This window comes from Larus michahellis, chromosome 3, assembly GCF_964199755.1.
Source record: "Larus michahellis chromosome 3, bLarMic1.1, whole genome shotgun sequence".
In the NCBI taxonomy this organism is placed as follows: Eukaryota; Metazoa; Chordata; class Aves; order Charadriiformes; family Laridae; genus Larus; species Larus michahellis.
Window position 1 is genome coordinate 7,411,548 of NC_133898.1, and position 24,897 is coordinate 7,436,444.

Consider the following 24,897-nt stretch of genomic DNA (forward strand, 5'->3'; position numbering starts at 1 on the left):
TTTCATATTGAGACTTTCAGGGAATGCAAGGGTTAAAGATGTGTAACAGAGATTTTCTCACAGTTTAGAGAGAGCAAAACAACACATTTAGGAAACCAGACAGCTAAAAGGTCAAAACGTTACACTTCCAGGTCAAACTTCTGGTTGCAATTAAGTAAATTCCTCTAAGCATTTCTAGGGAAATCATATTTCTTTTAGGTCTTATTTAAAATCCCTATTCTTTCTTGTTTACATTGTAATCAAAACAATATTGCTCTCTTTAGAAACATTTAATAAACAGTACTTTTTTTTTTTAAAGGAAACTGACATTTCATGTCAAAATAAAAACCAAATTCCTATTTTTTTCCACCTTATTTAATATATAGTTGAACTAATAAAAGAAAGGCAAAAGAAGCTATCAAACCTAGTTAATTTAAAAAAAAAAATAGATAGCCTTTCTTTTCCCCTTAGAAATAATATTTCCCTTTTCATCCACTTTCATTATTTGTATTTTCATAGCAGGGTTTGTTTTGGTGTTTTTTTAACTAAATCAAGCTATTTTCTCCCTCCCATGCAGCGATATGAAAAGCCCTCAAACCCAAGATGCTGACAATAGCGCTGATGTAAACACTGAGGTGCCTGCTAAAACATACCAGCAATCTCATGACTCCTGTCAGCGCCCAACAAGACCACTGAGGTCTAAAAACATAGACTCTCTGCCCCCGTAACACACAGGTATTTTCAGAGTTTTGTTCGGAAATCCCAAATGCAGCACATGGCCAACAAGGACAACAGGAGTGCTGTGTATGTGCTTTTTTGTAATGCACAAGAGGTAGTCCCGCTATGCAACGCAGCCCACTATGTATGTTAGCAAGTGATATGTGCAATCACGTTTTCATTTTTCACCAAGCTGAAAAAATGAAATTCTAAAGGCATATTCATACTACACTAGAAATTTACCCAACAGAAAGGATATGACCAGATTCAGACGTTATTGGCAAACATTTTACTTCAGCAGAATGCACGTATTACATTAAACTGCCCTCACTACTTTATAGAATCGTAGAATAGAATCATAGAATCATCTAGGTTGGAAGGGACCTTTAAGACCAGGGAGTCCGAGATCTGTATCTGTAGCATATTCCAGGCAGCACAGTCTTCGAGCTATCCCACACACATATTTGTAGAGGTCAGACAGTTAGGGAAAGTCAGGTCTATCATACTGACCAAATAATTTCTTCTCTGGTATTTTAGACATTCCAATGCAAGGAATTTGAGCATCCATTAAATGCAGACCACAGAATCTATAAAATGCTTCTAGCAGAAATCCTATTTGCCCTGTTCACAAAAGATGGGAGAAGATAATTTAAAGTCTAACATTCTTCAGAAAATTTAAACTGAAACAGTGAGCACTCAAAACCCCCCCCAAATCTATCTGCTACCTATTCCAGTTGTGCGTCGAGCTCAAACCGGTCCATAGGAGCTGTAGACTGATATCCTATCCTCTGTAATCTTCTTCCCAATGACTACAGAAGCTTTTAAAGAAACCTATACAGAGCACACATGAGTACCTTCAAGAGGAACAGATGTTGCACAAAAGAGTCAGGCAGTCGTATAAGAAATGGCAAGTGCTTAGGGACAGATTTTCAAGATCACTCCGTGTGGATTCCAAAAATGTTGAATTCCCACTTGGGACAAGCAGATGCTAAGGGCTCTTTCAAAAGGTAGCTGTATGTTCCCTGGCCTAGATGAGAGTCACTTTAATATTCTCAAGTGAGTACCAAATCAGAAACCAAAGGTGGGGTTCATCTTGCCTAACTGGCAACATCTGCACAAACTAGTATCCTAAACTTCATTTTTAACTGATAGATATTAATTGCATATCAACTTTGAGCCAGCTTTTATAATCTGAAAGAGGAGACATAATTCCACTTTGTAAATACACGTGATTAATAGATACTGCGTTTTTGCATAACTATGTAAGTCCAAAAAAAAAAAACCCATTTAAATTTGCATAAATATACATGTCTTTACATAAACTGAAATACTAACAGCAGAATTACTGTGCAGATCCATGTGGGTGCTACAGAAAGACTCATATAGGTATACAAGCTTATATAGGTATACAAGATAGTAGATCTCAACATTTGTGCATGCAAACACACACGGTTTTCACGCACACACATACTTAAGAGTAACTTTCATGATATTGTTTTCTTTTCATAAAATGAAAAAATCATATGGAAAGAAGAGACAAACAAAAGATGGAAACGAGAGGAAGAGAATTAAAGGCAGATATCAATTGAAGGTTAGAGGTCAAGGCTGTTTTAAAAACAAACACCAAGTTTTTTCTGTTCACAAAAATACACCAAATTAAACAACTCTCTTGTTGTTTTAAATAAATGATATTTCTTTTCAATACAATACTAACTATATAAAACACTTTATTAAGGGTATCTTTAAAATAAATACACTATTTCATTTCCTATCCAAGACCATAAATAACTTCACATGGGAGCTGCAACTTAGGGAAGAAGTAAAATAAGGAGAGCGCATTCAACCCACCTGGTGCTGCAGCTGCAAATGTCCCATGTAAGACAGCGATAGCAATTGCTCAAGTCTCTGCAAATATCAGTGCAATAATAGGAAAACAAAGGTAGAGACTTCAATCTGGAAATTACAGAATTTTCTCTGACAATCTTTGAAACACACTGACTCTGACATACTAATGAGTTTTCAGTTTATAGTACAGGCTTTTTCCAGGAAGGTACAATAAGAAAGGCCATACTGGGTAAGATAAAGGTCCATATAGCTAAATGCATGTAAACAGCATGTAAAAGTCGCTACAAATGTCTTCAGGAGGATACTAAACACAAGAGCAAAGTGCGCGTGGTTATTTCCCCAATACTCTCCCTGACTCCAAGCACTCTCAGCTCAGGCCTTTATTGAGCCAAAGGAGATTTGTGAATTCTGTACCCACCCTGGATTACTCTCCCATGAGGTTGTGGACTCAGTGTAAGCTTTTATCATACCCATTATTCTTTGGCAAAGAGTTCCAGAGTTCTGCTAACTACAACAGCACTTCCACTTGTTCTCAAATTGGAAGAGAAGGAGAGAAGAAATTATTTTGTACATCTCTATTGCATTCTCCCTAATTCATATATTTTCCAGGCTGAAGACTCCTAGCACACTTAACTGTTCCCTGTATTTCACCTATTCGCTGTATTGCATTTCCTCATCTTGGATCATCTTTGTTGCCCTTCTTGGAATTTTTCCAATTCTATTCTATTATAATCTAAGGTAAGCAAAAAAAAGCCCAACAATCACTAAAAAGAAAATACTCAAATAGTGCATAAGTATAAGGTTATTTGTTCTTGTCAGATATCCTCTACCCTGAGAAAAGAAAAAAAATAATTCAGATATATATCCTTGATTTTCTGGAAGAAAAAATGTTTTAGTGGAAAAAAAAAAGATTACTTTATTCCCCATTAGCTGGCTATAAAAAACGGAAAAAAGTGATTTAAAGTAAATACAGGAAATATTAAGTACAAGATATGAATCAAAATATTTTTCAGAAGTTATTGCATAAGTTACTGCATACTTCAGGGAGCTACGAGTCTCTGTTGTCACAGATAGATGAATCTAAGTTTAAAGTTCACCAGGATCTGCAGGACTTGGCCACAAATCATAAATGAGTCCATTGTAAAGAAGCTGCAATATAATTCTTTTGAGAGACAGAAATTACAGTGTGCAACTGCAAACATCAAAGTTAATTTAAAAGACTTCTGTCCTCCTCAGTCCCCTGTGGTAGCTTATCTGCTATAGCTTATTTTCCCCTCCAGTTACACCATCTTTAAGCAAGATAGGTGAAATGATTCTATTAAAACCAAACAAAAACACTGTTTCACAGCAGAGGAGCAAGAGTTTACAGCGGGGAGAGTGGTAATAAATCAGTTTTGCTGCCACAGGATTGTAACGTGGAACATACCCCACGCACATCTTACACATTTCAGGTTCTACAATAACAGTGAACACTCCTAAAGCAGATGAGGGCAGTCTGAAAAGGGTGTCTTCCTTAAAAATACCATAACATTCAAATTGAAATGCAAGGCCAGAAGAGTTTGGAATATTTACTATCATGAGTTACTGTATATTTTCCGTGTGCTTACAGGAGCCAAGCAATAATTTCATAAGCAACAGAACAGAAATCAATTTTCTTACAAAATTGCATCTTATGCATTTTTTTATATTAAATAAGACATGAACTTTGACTCCAGATCTTTGTAAGGCTGAACTATTCATAATAGCACTTGCACTTCTTCCAGTTTCTCCTTTTAAGAGCTTATCAGAAGTTAATATCTGCAAATTTAATGTCTGAGCCTTCTACCTGTTCATGAAGTTCAATCACACTTGCAAAAAGCAAATGGAGGAAAAGATGGATGGACAAACAGACACACACGGAGAAAACATGATCACAATAAGCCCAATTTCCTCTAGAAAACTAGGTTAAAATAGAAAAAAAATATACACAATCCCAGAGAAAGCAGATAAAATCAAGCTGGGAGCTCTTTGTGCCATGTGACAGCATGTTCTCTAATTATTTTCACTGTAGAAGAGACTGTACAATAAAGAGATCTGAAATCAGAGCAAAAACGTTCCACCCTCAAGCCAAGAGAAACAACAAGGATGCTAGGGAAGGAATGAGAAAAGATCTGAAAATTACTTGTAGGATAAACATAGTTGACTTTTTCCTCCCTCAAGATGGGGAAGAAGGTCGGTTTACAAGATAACTTTTTCCTTCCTTTTCTAACGTGGACATTTCTACCAGCCGTATTTTCTTTCCGCATCCTTCTTTTTGATTCCCCTCTGCCCATGTAAACTTTGCCTTCTTCCTTAATTTTCCACAGTCCTCCCTTAGTCATTCTCCTGTATTAAATACCTCCACCCACTCCACTTTATAGCCTCTAGTTACTTAATTCTCGTTGTTTTTAATCAAAAACAGACACCTTCTGTCGAACACACACAAAAAAGGCTCTGCTTTTAGCCTGTTTAAGTCAAGTCTACAGTGAGTGAGCACTATGACACACCAACTGCTTGACATCATCACTAAAAAACAGTATGTGTTACTGAGTAGCGCAAGTGGTGCAAAGTGAAAACGTATGGCACTTACATATTAAAACATAAGTTCTAACTTCAAAGATTATACATTTCTAAAGTGAAGTAGTGGGGTTTTTTAATGAATAAGAGAAGTTCACTAACACCTGGGTTTTGTTATTGGATGGCTTACGTTGATTGAACTTCAAATAATGCCAGCTAACCATACCTGATCAATGCCCTTGATCTTGCCCAATGATTTGGGCCAAGAAAGTTGGATGCAGGCAAAATTAAATCCTTGAAAATCTACCTTATTTTAATTTTGTCTTAAAAAAAATTAAACAAACCAAAATCAAACAAGTTTGGACATTAATTAAACATAGAAAACGGAGAGTTTATACCAAAGCCTATGTCCAATGACTAAATTAAAGCTTACTTTGGCAAATTGTTCATACTGGCCATTTGGGAGGGGTGGGGAAATTGTTCAGACAGAAGGAAGAATAGGAAGAACTTGCTTGTCTTGGCTACTTTCTCTCATTTTTCCATTCTTTCTTTCTTTCTTCTCCTCTGTGTAACACCCACAGATTTCCTAATGAGATGGTATGCGACCCACCACACACTGCTGTGTGGGTGTAACTTAAACGAAAAAGAAGTGTAAATTAACAAGGAACATGCATGGATATTTATATTATGTGCCACAAAACTGAAAGGTGGTATTAAATACTATTAACATAAACATAATATAACATTAATAATAAAAAAGAAATTATGATACGTGAAAATTTTCTCTTCAAAATAGTTACGGTAGCCTGTTTAACAACAGTCTTTTCTGCTCAACAGATCTAGCCAGCAGGATGAGATCTGCTCAAAGTAAGGTAGCTTGGCTTCTATTTCTGAAGAAAATCCTAACACAACATGCTTTGATATTAGAGGCAGTCTAAAATCTTACTGATACTGGTCTAATAATTCTGATTCTAATAAATTTTGAATACATCCTGCAATGTGGAGAGCAAATTAATGAAAATTGACCTGAAAAGATACGAGTTCAAATAGCTGTGGAATGCTGACCTGGGATACTTGGAGTAGTAAATAACCGGCTAATAAGCATCTTAATGTCCCTCCTATAGATACATTCTTCCTCGCAATAGCGAGGGTTTTGCAGCAGTGAAACTCTAGACACTGACTTGCATAACTTTGAGCAAAAGAAACCACATGCAGTTTGAAGAGCTCAAACCTTTTAATAACCTCGAAATGCAGCAATAGCTGCAAGCTTAAACACTTCACCAGCAGCACCGACAGTATGCCTGTGTAGTTAGCCACATACCGAGCTTGTGCATTTCTTTGTGTACTCCAAAACACTGTCAGCCAAACACTGGCCAGCTATCTCGCACTTCATCTGTTTGTGAAAAAACACAAACCCACATCTTTGTACTCTACAAACAGAAGCTGTGATCCTAGAGGGGAAGGCAAAATACAAAAGGTTTTGGAGCCACGTTGAGTGATGATAACTGCTACAGGCTATTAGACTTGTGGCTCACCTAAAAGGGTCAGTCCCTTAGAGGTAGGTCCCAGTTGCTCCGGTGAACACCCACCTATTCTGTTATTTCCTTCTCAGGTAAGAACAGACTTGAATGTAACTTGAATAAACTTGATTCTTGGACTTGAACAAAGCACTCCTTTCTTACAAATTACAGCCCTGAGCAAAGCAGGCTGAGAGAAGAGGAAAGAGATTTGGAAATTAAGTTCAACATGAACGTTCGTTATCGCAGACTGTTTTCTTCCTTTATTTCTTTACTGTTCATTAATGACAGTGAGATTAACTGCAGAAAACTGATGGAACAGTAATTCTGCCTCATCCAAAATAAATATTCTTTAATCTAAAACTGTCACAGATATTACTGATGACCTCCTCAAATGCATACCCTTAAATTTTTCATTTTCAGGAAATAAGGGGGAGAGTCAGGCAGAAGATCAGTTCACAACCCTGGGAGAGCATACCAGTGTACTTTTACTGAAAAGTTCACAATATAAAAGAAAATATAAACCCCTAAAATCTCACAAACACCCTCAAATTAGTGTTGCATCTGTCTGCATATCTAAAAACAATTATTATGTCTGGCAGTTTTATCTTACAAAATCATTGTTTTTGAAAACCTACTTTTTACTGAGGCAGGAAACTTTAAAAAAAATAAATACATAAAAATATCACTCGGTAAAAGAAAACACAGAAAAACCTCAACAAATCTCAGAAATTCTGATCCCACCCTTTGTAATTTCCCTCTGCTTCCACTATAAGAAAATTCTATTTGTTCACTCAAAATCAGAAATGTACGGGCATCTGAAAGTTCATGCGTTTTATCAACATTAATCATATTTTAAAGCGATAAAATGTAGTTACAACTTGCAAGGAAAAAAAGGGTTTAAAAATCCTTTAGTATCCCGAAGCACTTTTTACTTACGTGATATTGTGTTCTTGTGGGTGGAAAAAACCCCTCCTGTCATGCCACAACAATCTGGCACCCATATATGCCTAAAATTTTGCAATAGGCAGCCAACCATACAGTAGTTAACCTGTGTTTTCTTTATTAAGAACGCTCATTAATATTGCTGTTAGTGTTTAAAGCTGCAACCATCAATATAATTCTATAGGAGTATACCTTTTCACTAACTGAAAACATTTTGAGGGGGAAAGAATTTTTTCAGAATTAAAATTGTTAATATTATATACTTTGAATTCAAAAACATGTATGGGTATACCGATTGCACATTGTAAGCATGCAATTATATTCATTGTGGAATTCATATTTCAGTAGAGATCTATTTCAATATATTTAAGGAAATGTGAGAAACCATAGCCAACACAGGGCTTTACTATTGCAGCCCTTCTTTTCTGTGACAAGTTTATAACATGCTCCAGGCTGGTAATAAAAAAAAAAAAAAAAAAAGTCTTATTTGCTAAGAACTATTTAGAAATAAATTGCTTGTGTGATATAACACCAACAGATAAGCCTATCAGCTGTAAAACCACCATGATGACCAGAACAGCTAGTGAAATAATATTAAACAAAAGCATTTACTCTTCTTAATTCTAATGACAGGCTCTCATACTAATCGTACAAGCGTTATGTTCATTTTTCAATGACACAGAAAATTAAAACCCACTTACTTTTTTCAATAACATAGCTGAAGTAATTTCAAACCTAGACGCCAGCTATTTCAGGCTTACTGGATTTCTCATGATAAAAATAAACAGCAGCGGTTTTGACCATGCCTTATCTTACTATATTTTACAAAAAGTTAAATAATTTATTTTACCGGTAAGAAACAAAGGACCAGATGGTGTACGTTGCATTGATTTCCATTGACCACGTTGTTTAGGCGCTTCCAAGTAGTGTTTGACCCTTGAAGCAACAACTTCTTCTAGCAGCATGCAGATCTCCTGAAAGAGTAACCATTGGCCTATTTAGATCTAAATTTACATATGTGCTCACAGACATGCAACAGAAATCAATGCAAAATCACTCCTTTTCACATAAAAAGTAACAACTTCATCTGCAATTAAGTACTGAGGTATCACAGAGGCAAGACACACATAATTTAAGAAATGAATGGGAATAAGGAGGGAGAAAAATCAATTTTGCTGCAAAACAGGAGAGGAAATACGTGATGAAATCTCACTTGGCAGATCAAATACATTATATTACAATATTAATTTCTGAACAGCAAATTAATTTCATTAGTGTGCAAAGTAGGAAAAAAATACATGTCAAAAAAGTATCATAACTTTAGGTATTTAAGCAGAATATTAGTAGAAATCCTCCCAGGAATTGTCAACACACTATTTCTCTGCCAGAATCCTTATAAAACACAACAGATATTTGGTTCATATTTGGTTCAATTCAGTGTCATTTTGGGGGGAAGACTCAGAGCTAATTAGGTCACAGCAACCTAATTTCTCTAGCTCATTTTTGTTTTTCTGCTCCTAAACATAACTGTTCATATCTTTCATATTTTCCTCAGCAAAAGCACAATAAAAACCACACACAACTCAAGAACAAACCCTTCAGCCAGAATAACCATAGAAAACTTGGAGTAAAGGCAAAAAATTAATCTCTTGAATACCAGAATAAGTTTTCAGATTAATACATACACAAATATTTGAGACTTTTCCCTCAGTATTCTCATTTTCCATTGTGCATAACTATGTGCTCACGGAAATGATACTTTGTGGCACACAAAAATATCATTTTACCTTTTTACAGTGTTTGGACAATAGACAAAATTATATTAGTACCATCTAAACTAGAACATCTTGGCTTGAAATTTACTTTTGATTAATCTAGAAAGTATGCAGAGCAACAAATTTTTAAAGTATTGCTCTAAATGAAAGCAATGCACATATATTGGTCAACCACAAACAGTATTTTCTCCTTACAGTAAGAAATACCTTTTCCTTTCTGCTTGAGGAGTACAATTATAAAATACTATATCTACTTATTCTTCTGTTTAACTCATTAAAGTGATCTCATTACACATTCCTGCCCAGGACTCTACATTCAGGTTAGAATGAAAAGGTCTAGAAGGCAGCAGAAACATAGTGTGCATTTGGTTCCTTCTGCAACAATAAAGATTAGCATGCACTTCCTTAATTTACCTGGAAAATATTTTAGTTTACATGGAAAATATTTTAGTTATTATGCTTACGGAAATATTATTTAAGTGGCTATCCACAAAGACCTACATAGACCTGTATTTAAGAAAGCATAAACAAGAGCAGGCTTCAAGAGAAGCATCTCTGTGTACTTTCCACCGCTAAAAAGAACTTGTACCTAAGACCTTCTAGATGTGTATGGAGAGATCATAGCAATGACCGGAATAGAAATCAGTTTAAAAAATGTTTCTCAAAGTACAAAGACAAAACTTTGTTATTCTAGGGGAAAGGTAGATAGAAAGTGCAGGGAAATTTGAAGGGTGGAAAGAGCAAAAAGGTCCCCAATGCCTCAGTTTGCAGCTCGCAGCAATCCCAAGATGACTCTGTATGACGCACGTGACAGCAATGTGCAAACTGTGGTCTTTACAATGCCCAGCTGGACAATATTTACTGTATTTTCTTACACCAGCCTCGTGCTTATGGGCACTCATTTACCTCCCAGCCTGCTCTACGCAACCCATTCTCCAGCAAGAGCTGGCAGGAGCCAGCACTGCTCCTCCCTTCCTTCTGCCTGGGATGGCATTGCCAGCCGAGGCACTGCCCAGCAGGTCCATCACACGGCATCCCTTTCTGCACCCATCCAACATCCTTCCAGGCTCCGTTTGCTACAAACAGCGGGCGCTGCCTGTCATCCAGGGTAAGCAGGGGATCAGCAGAAATCATGTTTGTGTAACAAGGGGTCTAAGAGACATCTGCTTTTCCCACAGACAAGCAAAGAGGGCTCTACCATCATGAGTATTTTCCAGAATTTGGAAACAACAAGAATGCTCGTGATGAACACGTAAAGGCTCTCATAAAAGAAATGTCGAAGCATAATTTGCTTATAATACCTTACTGACCTTTTTCATCCCAGCTCAACAACGATTCTGCATTGGACTTTCAGGAAGCAAATTGTAAAGCTATTGGAATCACACTTCTCGGTTGTCAAAAATATGCAACCTTTGTACTTCACTCAAAATGTGTGGTCACAGAAATGTAATGAATGCTGCCCTGTCATGCCTCTTTATTAAATCAATCATGATCTAATTTCCTGAAAGTCATATCTTTTGTTTTGGCAGTCTTACAAAATACATTTTGAAAAGTCTTAAAAGTCAGATAACCGGGATGGTAAAATTGGTTATAAATAGAAGTGGTAATGAGTACTCATTTAGTCAGAAAAAAAGAAGTCTAAAAGATTTCCCCTGTTTTCTTCTTTCTCTGCTTAATAAAGCACAAATTGGATGAACCACAGGCTGTTAAATATTCTGCTTTCACTCCCTCAGGATATTAATTTATTGCTCCTTCTAATTTTATTTAAACGTATTGCTTTGAGACGTATGGGGATGCTCTGCAGTGACAAGTTAATTATGCCATTATTAGAAAAGCTATCTGCTGAAAATTACCGTAACAGAGACTTGCGGGAAAGTCCACAGGCATTTGAAACATGTCCTGCATTCATTTTCAATAGGGAACTTCTCAAGTTCCCACACAGGCTGAAATAAGGGAAAACTCCCACCAGTAACTTGTCACAAGACCGTAGCAGAAATCACACAGGATCTGATGAAAGTTATATGCATAATTTTGCTGGTCACTGATGCACTGATTTTCCAAAATTTTATCTCTTGTCAGGATATACAAATGATACACTTAAATTTAAATATTGGAAGTTTCTTTTCATAAGATTCAGTAGTTCTATTATAGTTTGTCATGCATACTCATTATGTTTTCCTGCACTCTCTAAACGCAACATCATTCACGCTTCTCGGAACGAGAAAAAACAATAGAAAGATATTTCACCAACAAGCTCTGCAAACGATACCTGTCACAATCTGGTTTATATCACTCAGGATAATTTACAAACATTCATCAGAGATATGTTTTTAAAATTAAAACTTAAGGCAGATGAATCAAAACAGTATGCACACATGCATGCATGCACACACACAGAGTTTAAAAATTAAAAGACAAATTGAAAGCGGTCATTAGTGACCCAAAAAGCACATACGGTTGACTTAGGGGTCCCAAAGCAACCGTTGACGGTTAGGTATAACTAACAATATTCTCATAACACTGAAAAAATCCTGAACAGTTCAAGGCAATCCAACTTTTTCCCTGCAGCCACATGCTTTTGAAGTAGAACTGATATTTTTTGTACCTCTTTCTCATGATCTGAAAACCAGCTGGTGTCTTTACTGGAGCCTTGAGGCAAAATATGAACATCCACCAAAACAGCAAAGTTCCCACACTGAAAAAAAAAAAAAAACAAAAAAAAAACAAAGAAGGAAAAAAACGTTCAACTGTAGCTGCCAGGAAGCACATGTCGAGCAGACAAGGAGGTAAACAATCAGGTAAGCATATGCATCTGATTCAGAGATACAGCAGGCAGAACATAAAACTGTGGAAAATTATGAAGTATGGAATTACAAATTTACCATTGTTTGCAGGCTTAATGAGAAACAAGAGTACCAGAGCTATCTTGGATAGCTCACTGAAAAGTTTAAACAATAACAACATGCACAAGTACATGGAATTTTCTTCCACTATCTATATGCCACTTTTAAATCTGAGTTCACAAATTTTAGGATATGAAAAATTATCTATTCCTTCACCAAATCATCTAGATCATTCTATTTTCTGATAATGTATTACCATATTAGTTATCTAGTTTGCATTTTATATTTATTAAGTCCTTAAAAACTTAGCCTCTTTAGAAGTCTTTTCCTCTCTCCAAACTACCTGATATAAAGAACGGCAAGTTTGAAGAACGTGTGGTAATTACCCAATATTCATTGACACCTGACATTTAGCCAATACTATACTTTGACTGGTTAAATGATAATAAGGCTAACCTATTAATAAACACTACAAATAGTTGTTAGGATGATAGAGGCTAAATCCCAAGACACATCAGTGATTTCCGAAATTCCTTGATAGGCTTTAATTCAGGATAGTGTGACATGCATGGTTTAATCATTATCTTTCATCCGTATGTCAGTCATTGATGACTTTCTAATATAAGGAAGAGTGAACAGCACAAACACACCTCCTTAGTTCTGCTGTGTGCTAACTCACCCCTAGTAAGAGAACACGACCTCTTTTGATGTGCAGAGGTATGGTGCATTACAAGCTAACGCTTTCCCTTGCTTCTAACATAACACAGCACAAAATCTCACTCAGACATCCTTTAACTAAACAACTCATAAGGTAAAAGCCAATTGCATCATTCTGTTTTGGCTGCTTGTGCCGTGCTTGTGATGCAATAAACTCACTCTTTGAGAAGACTGGACATGTGCGGTCATGGTAATTGCACATCCGGAATGTCTGATGGAATAGCAACAACATCCTGATTCCAGATAAATCTCAAATGTGTATGTACAATCCAGCATCAGATTGGGCTCATTTCAAGTGGACGCTGCAGCACGCACTTCCTGTCCTAACTTTCTCTCTCTCCCTCCCTCTCTCTCCATATTTGCTCTTCGCTGCCAAACATCTGCAAACCCCACGCCAGAATTCCAATTGCTAACAGAACGAGTTCTAGAAATAGTATGACATATATTTTTACACTATAGTCGTACATCACCTACAGTCTAAAAGGTACATCTATATCTTAGGCTTATGGTATAGCAGAAGTACAGTCTTTGAGAGTACCTGTACAGTTAGTACAAACAAAGAACAAGATTTAACATCAATTTTATTAGTCATGACGGCTTATTTGGCAAATTAGAAAACTCTGGGTTTAGAAAACACTGAGATCTGTAAGTTACCCATACACAGAAGTACTTAAATAATTATTTAAATATAATTAAAATATAACTCATGACTAATATTGTACTGTAAACTAGAATGCAAAAGTTTGGCAAATGAGACAGGCATTGTGAAATCATTTTGAGAAACTTCTAAGTTACTTATAGGTATCAGTCACTGAAAGAGCAGAATGCTTTGATCTATTTTATCAAAAGACTTCTCTTTCCTCCAGAGAACCAAGAATTACCAGATGGCTGCAACAGCAAACCTCTCCAAGCTTTAAATTGATGACAAAATATCTCTCAAAAATCTCTGGTGAATCATTTGTCAGTTCCAGCAAACTTTAAAGTTGACTACTGAACTTCAAAGTTAGCAGACACTGCATATTATAAAGAGAAAGCCAGTAAATTATTCACGGTTCAGCACTTATAACAACGAACAAGTATTTGATGCATCGAGAAAATTCAAATTATCAAATGCTACATGTTAACTTGCATCATTTTCTATTGACTGCAGAAACTTTACATATAGATACAGATGCAAAGTATAGACCTGTTTTTCAAGCAGAGATAATGCTTAATTATTTTCTTTTAAATGGCAATATTTGTCTCATTTGCCAATCTCAAAACAACTAGAAAAAAGAAAATAACTAACCATATTTTAAACTATATAATGAAACAGTTCAATATTATCTTAAAAAATATTACAAAAAGACCAAACATTTGTAGTACTTCAAAGAAAAACAAATATTTATTAATAATGTGTAATTCTTTGTAAAAGACAAGCTTTCCCAATGGAAGATTTCTATGCCTCTGAGTTCTGGAGCATTCTTCTTGTAGAGAGCGTACCTGGAAATATTTCAACATCAAAAAGCCAACAGCTTTGCCCCTCAATTAGAATGGCTTTGGGACAGGACACAAAGAAGCATAACGGTCACAGACAAAGAGGAATAAGGGGAATAAGAGAATATAAGCTCAGATCTTTCTGGCACTCGTTACCTTCTATTTTTCCTAAGTCCTGCACATGATATAAAGCAACAGCTCCCATGCAGGCTCCTTTGTATTCTGAAATTATATCATCCACTGTGAACCCTACACCTCTATTTATACTTTATGTGCCTTCACATGGTACAGCTTTATGTATGGTATTTACACTAAGCAGCTCAATAGAACTTTGGCTGCTCTAGCAGCAAAGGAAGAGTTCTCCATTCAGACTAAATTCCAATACAAATAACTGCAGGGAACTGAAAGAAGTGGAAGAAAAACGTATACTGTTTATATTAAGAGATTTGATGATCTTATAAAAGTTTCTAAATACTTCTTATTCTACAGACATGCAATTCCACGAAAATACTGGTTATTATTTTAGAAGAAATGAAGTGTTTCCAGTCATTGTGGCTGCAAGAAGCAACTCATGCCTCCTAAGCACCATAACTGAAAGGCAAACAAAGAGAATAGAAATTTTTAATTTTATTTTTTCAACCTCAATGTCAAAATTTGCACTAGAAATTATTTTCAGAGGTGCAATTTTCAGAACTGGAACCCAAACGCCTGATTTGATGGGAAACACTTTTGTCAAGAATCAACAGAAAAGCATTTCACTGAAAAATTAAAGACAGAAACAGATGCGCCAATTTTATATATCCTCCATAATTCTAGAATTCAAAAACTTCATTTTTACAAGCTGTTTTTTAGTGTACTTGCTGTAACAGTCTAGTGACATTCACTGTGCTATTAAACAAAGGGCTTTAAATGATCTCAGAATGTTGTTAGTGTATTGTTGTACAGTAATGGCATCTAATTCAGAACATATTTTCAGGAATCAAACTGTTTATACAAATACATCAAACACTCCATAGATTCTGAAAATGGAAAAGATAACCAGACATGTAACATAAACAGAATGAATACCAATGCAAAGTGGTAAGTCAGTCAAGGAAAGTCAGCTGCTCATGACCTGTTAAAACCTTGGCTCAGGATAAGCACATATTAGACTTTGGATTATTATCTCAAATCCCCCGATGAGTAGAAAAACCCAACCAAATACTTTTTATTGCTATACTCATTTTTACAATCTGGGGGCTCCTACATGGGTACTTGCATTTCTTAAAATGCATCACTTCAAATAGCATAAAAACAGTCATTATAAACAAAAATACTCGGGATGCTGGGGATAAGCATGGTGAGTTTGTATTCAGTTACATCATTCCAAGTGCGCTGTATCATTAAACCAGCCAGGACTGGAGAGCCAGCCTCCCAAGACACATATTAGCTGTTCCCATTTCTGTGATTATTCTACGGATGCGGGCTGTAGGGTCAGAATTAATTGAAGCTTAGTTGAAGAGGAAACATATGATAGTTTGGCTAGCTTTTGGGGGCGGGTAGGAAGGACACAAGCTGCAACTGTCACACACGCCTTCGCTTTCCAGAAGGATAGCTGCAAACGTAGGTGAAATCGTCAGCGTGATAGTAGTAGTGTGCTTGAAGTTTGCTGTCTCTGCTTCAGATCAGAATGGTCTTCGTAGTAGCAAAAGCTTGGGAAATTCGTTATATTTATTGGCCTACAGAAAGACAATACTTTTCCCTTTAAGCCTTACTTTGTTTCTAATCAATTTTAATTAAAGACGATTTTAAAACACATTTCCCAGTTCTACTGGGAGAGAAACATGTAAACTGTAAAACTTCAGTTCGCCAGGCTGAGCATATAGGGACTGTTTCTTCCTAATGTTACCTCTTCCCTTAAAGTTGTGGTATTTAGTTACACCAATAATTTTATTCCACTCTCAGATGATGTCAATAGTTAAAAAAAAAAATAGACTAGATCCTGACAACAACTCAAAAATGTCGTGATGCTGAAAAGGGCAGTGAAAGTCTTGTAGTTTGTTATAAATATTGCATGACTCCAAGGAGATGAGTTGTAACACAAAACCATGCTCAACACTGAGCCATTAACTTTGTTATTGAGGAATTCACAGCTGATGGTACTAGGTACAAAATGGGACTACAGGGAAGAGTAACTAGAAACTCATACCCACAGACTACACTCTGCTGTGTTTCAGAAAACTTTACACTATCTTGGCTGTATATTGCTGTTTCATGAGTGTCCAGCAAACACCCAGGCTGCCCTTCACAAATCTCAAATGGGATTCTATTTTATTTACTAGAGTTGTAAAAAAGTTTTGACAAATAGCTGGCCTTGTTATAGAAGGATTATAGCCATCAGCTGACATAGTCTAGATCTTTTTAGTCCTCTGCTTTCAAAAAATCTATGGGATCACTCTGCAACAGTAAAAAGGGAGCAGCAGATCAACAGCAACTGCATAAGGGAGGGGGGTCTAATTTGAAGATCTATCTTCAAAGATAGCTGTACTAAATTATACACAGATTTATCAGGAGTCAGTCAACCTAAAATGCATTCAGACTTCCCAAAAGCACTAAGGAAATTCCCCCTTTTATAAGCTGAATACAAGTTATATCTAAATAATCTTTTGCAAGGCTTGCTTTTTTAGGAATATAGTCCATGTATGAGAAATTCGTAAAGGGAGGAGTGTTCAGTTTTCTGGTCGTTCAGTGTAAGAAAAGAAGTAGTATCTCAAAATTCAATCAATGAGCTATAGGAGTATCCAGATCACATTCAGAGGGTCCCATGCCAAGCAAAGAGGTGCAAACAGAGAACAAGCCTTTACAACAAATTTCTGAGAAAAGTAGTGTGAGAACACAACAAGAAACCAGGATGCATCATCAAGGCAGTATGCTAGACTCTTAGAAGGTGAAGATAGCCAGGATATTAAATGTAAGAAATAATGGGAAAAGGAAAACAAGAAATACGTGTGAATAATTCAACCCCTAGGAAAATGTAAAGAAATGTAAGTAGTTTCAAACCTGATGGAGCTGGGTGTAATGGAGACTTTCAAATTAAGAACTAATACGCTACTGTCAAAGCACACAATTGTGACAGAGCCACCCGAATCAATAGATTAAAATAAATTAGTCCAGACAACTCCTTCAAGAACACTCTAAGCACCTCCTATGGTAAAGGTCTGCATGTTTTTTAGCAACATAAGAATGCTTCAGCACAAACAGAGCCCTTCAGTTCATCACCCACAGTCAGGCTAAGGAGTAATTACTTAATCTAAACATCTGAACTGGTCTCAGAGAACTGCTCTATCAGGTACAAAGTTGAAAAAGAAGCCTAAATTGCATGAGAGAATTAAGCTCAATTTAGGTTGTCAGTCTATGCTGGTCTGGTCCCAATTCCGTAGGAGGTTTTGTAGCCTACATATTGAAAGGAGCCATGAAGCTGGAGCTCAAACAATTGCAAAAAGCAAGTTTTTCCTCAGGGCAAAGTCTCCAAGTAACAGTGCAATCTCAACATTGTTTTGAAAGGATATATACCATGCCCCTGCCTGTGTCAGAACTGATCCAGAAAAACAGAAATAGCAACACAGTATTTGTTCAAGATAATAAAAAGATAATTTGAGATTCCAACAAGCTGCTTTCACCCTTTTTTTGTAAAATATTATTATAAGAACTATGTTATTTCTTAAATCACAGTTAGCAAGTCATGAAGAAATACTAATCTCTGCAGCAACGTGCATTTATGACACTTTGGGTTGGGGAGGGTGAGAGGCCATATTAACTGGAGAGCTGATCATATTCACAGTCTATCTAAATGCAATTAATTCTTAATTGTAAATTTTAAGGACATTTCCTAGGGCTTGGACACAGCAATAGGGTGCCACAGGATAACACATTATTGTGTATCACCTGATCTTCGGTAAGTGGGTGGAGATAAAGAATAGAGCTTCCTTACCTAGCTCTCACCCTAAGCTATCAGCAATAAAAGCTTGGTATAATGAAAGTGATTAATGACGAGAAGAATGGCCTCGTCACTGCTATACTAACCTGGAATTTGGGACGTCCTCTGTGGTTCTAGAAAGCCAGTGCTGGGATTTAGTTTCTTACCCAGGTGGAAAGACAAAGGAACTAGTACGCACCCTGGACAAAAAGCTTGGCACATCTGAATCATTCATTTTGTAATGATCAGATACTACAGTAATAGGTATTATCATATTAAGTATTGAGAACTGGTAACCCTAACAATAATCACTACTTCTTTTGATTTCTGCACTGTAGATCAGAGAAATCAGCCTCTTCAATACTTCCTCACAAACTAAATTAAGCTTCAGATTTAGGTATTTCTAACTATCACAGGTCTAGCAAGTGGTTAAAACAATTAGAATGCGTAGAGATTTCCAATACATAAAATGGCTCGCTTATTAAAGTCAAGCTAAGACACAAGAGGTACGACTAAAGCTTCCAACAAACCTGAAAACCACCATCAGTAAAGTGACAATGTAATTTTCTGAAGAAATTACAGCCAGAAATAAAAAGACTTCAGGGCCTTTTTCAGACCTTTAACTTCTTAAATAATTTTCACAGGTTTTCACATATATCCTCTACATGCTATATTTTAATATTAATCAGCCAAACTTGAACAGAAGATTACCAAGTATGTATTGGCAAGCTACTGGTGCATTTGTGGACAGCTAAGGAGCTTAGTAATGTACCACCTGATTTTAGGTGTTTCTGCATGTGCTAGTCGTGACTAGAAAATTAAGTGCAATAAAAATTAAGGTAAAAAGACACCACCCTCAGTATCTTTTGATGTAAGCTCTATCAGACAAAATAAATCCAGCCATTGGACAGCATGAAAAACACGATTTACAAAATTCTCGTAAGGTGAAGAAAAGATAAACCACAATGTTTGCTGGGTAAGGTAATGTGCACGTTACTAAGCTGAAGGGAGCAGCAGTTCCCGAGCATATGATGCATCCAGTAACATATTTCTTGAGTTTATTGTACAACAGCTGCAGGGCTGGGCCGACTTCCCTCTCACAAAAACAGAACGGGGAAGTGAGGGCAGGTCCCACGCAGGAAATTGTTCCACGTTCCCCAACTTTGCAATTATTTCACAAAGCCTCTGATTCCTTTTAATACTAAGAGAGAAGGTCTCACCTGCCCTAAAATTTACTTCCTTCCCTCCCTCTCATGAAGACATTACCTACCGCAGCATGCAGCTACTTCAGTGGGAAGCAGGAGGCAACAGAAAACCAAACATCTGCAGTCCACATTTCAATATAAAATATTTGCAGATGTTAAATCTTTATGCCAAAATAATTTAACAGATTAAAGACACATTGATTACAGATGCTCAAGACTTTAAGACAAAAACATAAAGCAAAAGTATTTTTTATTTGCAAAAAAAGAAATAGCAAGCCAAATTTCTTAATATTGTTAGATTTGCTTAAGTGGTTGAAATGTTACATTTTCCAAGTGCGTAAAAGAAGTACTTTTTAACTCTGCATTTTAAATAATTTGTCTTTGAAATAAAGCTAAGCCAGGAAAGTTTCAGAATGCTTGAAAGCTCTTTCAAAAATAATATAAGAAAAAAGTGATTCACTTCTGAAAAAGGCGTATTACAAAAGTGACACCCTTTGGACAAAATCCTTCGACTAAGTGATAGCATATTTAGTCAACAAAGTAGAGAAAAGCTCATCAAAATAATCAATGCTTTATCTGCAAAGGCAGAAGGGAAGAAACAAATGAAGCCTTTCGAGTGAACAAGTGATGCTCTAAATCCTACTGCCAAAAAAGCAGAATCAAATGGACGGAGAATACATAGTATTTCAAAATGGAAACAGGTCATAAAAAACCTAAAGGAACTACCAGCTGGAAAGCAAACGAATGTAATTTTTTTTTTCATCTCCAAGAGAAAAAATTGTTTTCATCCAGCATTGAACAAAGTGTATAATAAATAGAGTTTGTGCATGAATAAAAAGAAAAATGGATATAAAAGGAATAGGAGCAACAACTGATATATGAAAATACGTAAAATATTAACATTGTTGAACACTGAAAAGTTAGCAATAAGCAAGAACGAGTTGTGAAATGTACCACTGGTTCCTGATGGAGGTGTTTGTCAGCAGAAAGGCTGCTCAGACTAAAACTTAACCTGCGAAGGAAGCTATTTCCCCATTTGTCTGTCATTGCCCATTCTGCCCCCACCTTTCTTCCAGAACTGAACAGGTACAACTGTCCCCTAACTAAACCAGTTTTGATACAACATCTGTTTCAAAATTCATACTAAAAACTACTGAGTTTAATAGAAATAAATAGGGAGTGACTACTCATATATCTCCTAGCAAACTTAAGAAGTGGTAACCTCTGGTAGGAGAACAGGGCAATGAAAAGCAGGTGGTAGATGACTGGATCTTAACTTAAATCAGATGTAGCTGAAAAAGTACACCTGACTGTTCTAACAGCAGGCCTTCAGGAGGCACCCAGTAACACGTCACCTACCTATAGGGAGGGCAGGTGTGTACAGCATTAGATCATACACATGTTAATCAGTATTTACATGCACACAACAGGCCCATCAAAAATTTGTAACAAAAAAAAAAAGTTAATCCGTCTGCAAATACTCCTCTTTTTACAACTCAGTTTCTCAGGTTGGGGTACCTACCATTTTTCTTCTAAAGATTTGTAAAAATGAGTTAATCAACGCAAGTCTCTTCCAATAGGGAAAAAGAAGCTCCAAACTAAGCACAATTGGTTTTAACAACAAACAGTGAATGGACATAGAAAGAAACAAACTCGGTACTTTACTCAAGTATAGTTTAATCTATACTTGGTTTTGTAACTTTCTATAATTATTTTTCAGACTAAGTGCATTGATAGGTATTACATTCACATGTGGTCAATCAAGTAATGAAAACCCAAGGGAAAACACTTGCTTTTAATACAATGTACAGACAGTATGGGTAACACATTGCTCATTTTCACCTATTATGAACTATAATAGAAACAACATGCTCCCAAGATTTCAGAGAAGTCCTATTTTAAAGGGGGGGGGGGGGGGGGGGGGGAGTGACAAGAAGGACTGATTTATTCTCAAAAAAATATTTATCTATTTCACTGAGATCAAAAGAAAAAAAGGACATAATTTTAGTAATGTTAAAAAGGACTATAAGTACCTAGGATTTCAACTGATATTTGGGAATGCGTTTAAAAAAAAGGTGAAGCTTTAAATTTCAAAGCCAATTTTTTCAGATTTCCCATGGATTATGTTACTAATTGGGAATACGTGGGAAATATTTCCCACGATTATGTTTATAAAAGTCAAGTTCCAGTGATAATTAGCAGCAATCCTAACACACGTGGAAAACATTAAAACCACTTAAAATGATAAATAGTGATGATTTTATGTAACAAAATGTACACTTTAAATACATAAAAAATTATATTGGGTCAATCCAAAGGTCCACAATGACCTGCATGCTCTGACAGTGACTAGTAGTAGATGTCTATAGGAAAAGGTTAAAAAAGATAAGCAAATAACGATACTTTCCTCAGTAGATATATTAGACATTCGGCAACATGAGGTTCCGGGGCTTTATATCCCATAGGCTGTATCTATATTTAGAAGTCATTGGTGACTGTTTTCTTGCAGAATTTGTTAAATTTGTTTATAAAACTGCATGAATTTTTGCATCCACAATATCCTGTGACAAGCAGTCCCACAAACCGATCGCACACTCACGAGGAATCATATCTCCTAGTTCATTTCAAATTATCATGTTGGTTTAACTAAATACCTTCAGTTGTTAAATTAGAACAAACAGTCATTTCTTGTTTATCTCTTCCCGCCATCCATGATTTAATAGACCACTATTATTCCCCACCCACCCACCTCCAGCTTTCTCTCTTCCCGGCTGAAGAGTGTAAATTGTTCCTTATACTGAAGAAGTTCCACGTCTCACTAATTCTCTTAGTTCCACTAAGGAGAACTATAAGCACACGTCACATTTAAAAAGTAGCTGTGCACTCCATTTGTACCATGGCGCAGTGATGGTATTAATTATGTTTTCTTCATTCTGTTCCCCAAATGACTTTGGTTTTTAGAATGCTGCTGTGAATAGAGCGCATGCTTTCAGAAAATATTATAAACTTTAAGAAGTCATTGCTGTGTGTTGGTCTTGTGTTCAGGACCCACCATTTACATACGTAAGTTTGAAGCTGTTCTCCCTCACTCCCCACATCCATCACATTTACCTAGTCATCAGTCATTTAATTGTACAGCCACTCGATACTCTGAGATTTTTTGCAGTACTTCATTGTAATTCAGCTCCCCTCTCAGGTCATTTGCAAATACAAAGAACGTCCACCCCCAGAGTTCCCTGTTGTACTCCAGTATTGCCTCCATCCACTTTTATCCTTTAGCCAGGTCATCTATGTAAGGACCTTCTTTTTCAGCTCACTTAAAGAGACTTTGGTGAGGCACCTTGTCAATCACTTTTGGAGAACCTAAAAGGGTTGTAGCAACCAGATTTCCTTGTTCCTTACACTCACTAGTTCCTGTAAAGAAGCCAGAAGGCTGTGATGCATGACTTCTCTTTACAATGGGTGTCTTGACTTTTTCCCCAATGTACTCCACAAATCTGTATATCCGTTCATTCTGCCTTAATGGAGTTTGTGGTAATTTGCCTGCTACGGATGTTAGACATTGATCTGACAACTTTCTGGTCCTATCATACGAAGCACTCTCAAATACATGGAACTAGGGCAGTTTAAAAGGAACAAGATCTGCCAAAGTTTACTATTCACACGTATGCTAAAATCGGGCTTTCTGTGTACTTATTCCAGTGCAGAGTACCAATTAACTAAAATAGACAACTATATTAAAACTCATTGTTTCTTTTGCAGCTAAGAACATTATGAAACTGGAAAATTAGTTCTTAAAGTTAACATGTCTGTTTCAAAAATTTCAGCTTTTTTAAGAACATCTTAGTAAATAGCAAAACTCTACAAATGCATCTTAGTACCCTCTCCTCTTGCGTACAAATAGAGAGATTCATGTTCAAGTGCTTTCTCCCTCAGGAGACTAAGTCTGCTTCACTTACCTCCCAGATTCCCCCCATACTGAACCAAACTGCTGAAAAAACCCCCTCACCTTCTGTACAGAAGGCCATAATCTTGTATAAAACAGTCCCTTAACACTTTTTTTTATAATTTTCTAGCTAAAGGTACATATCTTTCTACATTTATCAGATTCTTTTTCTCCATGGTCTATCAGTAAGCCTATTGCAAAAAATTGCCATAGGTGTTCTAACACTTCATGATGTTTTTCATGGATTTAAGTTCATCATTCAAGACTTCTCCAGGCCTGCCAAGGTCACAATTCCTCCTTAGTGCATCTTCTAAATAGGTGAGTGCTATAGTAAAACAGAGAGAAGAAAGCAGCTCACTAAAGTAAGGTATGTCATCTAATAACGAGCATCTCAGATGTCACCTAGCTGAATTTAATCTTGCTTAATTGCAATATTTATGTCTATCCAGCAATACGTTAAAAAGGAAAACAAAAACTGAATTGCTTAACACGTCTACAGTACACCTAATTTTTCACAACCTGTATCTATCTGCTTAGCTCTGTAAGGGGGAAAGAAATACAGTTTACATGCAAAACATCCCTACCTGCTGCACTGCAATTTAATGCCCATAATCAATAAGAACAAGACATCCATCACTGTCAACTGCTTTGTATCGCACAAAGGGTAAATTATTTTCATCATTGTTGATTTTGCTCCCCTAAAAAATGAAATTCTGAGTGATACAGCATTTTGCGTTAAAAAAACCAGTGCATTTTTCTTTAAAAAAGTCAATGATTAGTTGCCAGAGCTGTAAAAACTAGGCCCAGTTTACGCTATTGTGCCAACAAAAACAACTGTTTCTTAACTTGCTAGTTCTTTTAATTTATTACCATATCAAGGAGATATAACTCAAATTTGTAATCAACAAAAACATAATTATTGGGGCATCAGCCTAAGAGAAGACTTTTTCCCCTGCTTGCTGAAGTAGAGTTCTGGTCTATATCACTCTCAGTTCCCAAGCCTCTTTCCACCTCTCCTTATCTCGGTCTTCATTTTCCCACTGTCAAAGCCTGTTTTTCCAGGAAGGAAAGTTATGGTAAAGATGAGGAATATTGTTCAGCACCTCTTTGCCCTTTGGCACTGCTATCAAACACTGGGATTTTATCTGCCACATTAGCAGAGATCTTACAAAAAACACATTCCTTTTTGTATAATGTACATGGTGGTCACTCAAACAATAACCAGTAACAGATGTCTGAAGCGAGGAGAATGGACTATTTAAATAGAACTTTATAAATTCTGATGATACTTTCCCAGATTTGAAACCTTGACACTTAATTTATAACTATCAGTATGGCCATATACTTTCCTTTGTGTGTTTATTTCTAGTTCCAACCTCGGTAAGTATACTTTGTCCATCATGCTTTAAGTTTCACTATGACCTTGCAGATAATCTTACCCT

General features: G+C 36.3%; 1 protein-coding gene across 8 annotated transcripts in view; it reads right to left on the minus strand.

Moving 5' to 3' along the window:
* The window catches only part of SLX4IP (SLX4 interacting protein), a 79,315-nt gene that overhangs the window by 27,927 nt on the left and 26,491 nt on the right, over positions 1 to 24,897 (minus strand). For 4 of the 8 annotated variants that reach the window (XM_074578461.1, XM_074578459.1, XM_074578456.1 and 1 more), the window contains 2 exons: positions 11,919 to 12,008; positions 8,389 to 8,512 (listed from right to left, as the gene is read on the minus strand). In XM_074578461.1, the coding sequence (XP_074434562.1) occupies positions 8,389 to 8,512; positions 11,919 to 12,008 (214 nt within the window). The remainder of the gene's footprint in view (positions 1 to 8,388; positions 8,513 to 11,918; positions 12,009 to 24,897) is intronic. The other 4 variants (XM_074578463.1, XM_074578460.1, XM_074578464.1 and 1 more) reach the window with 1 other exon arrangement.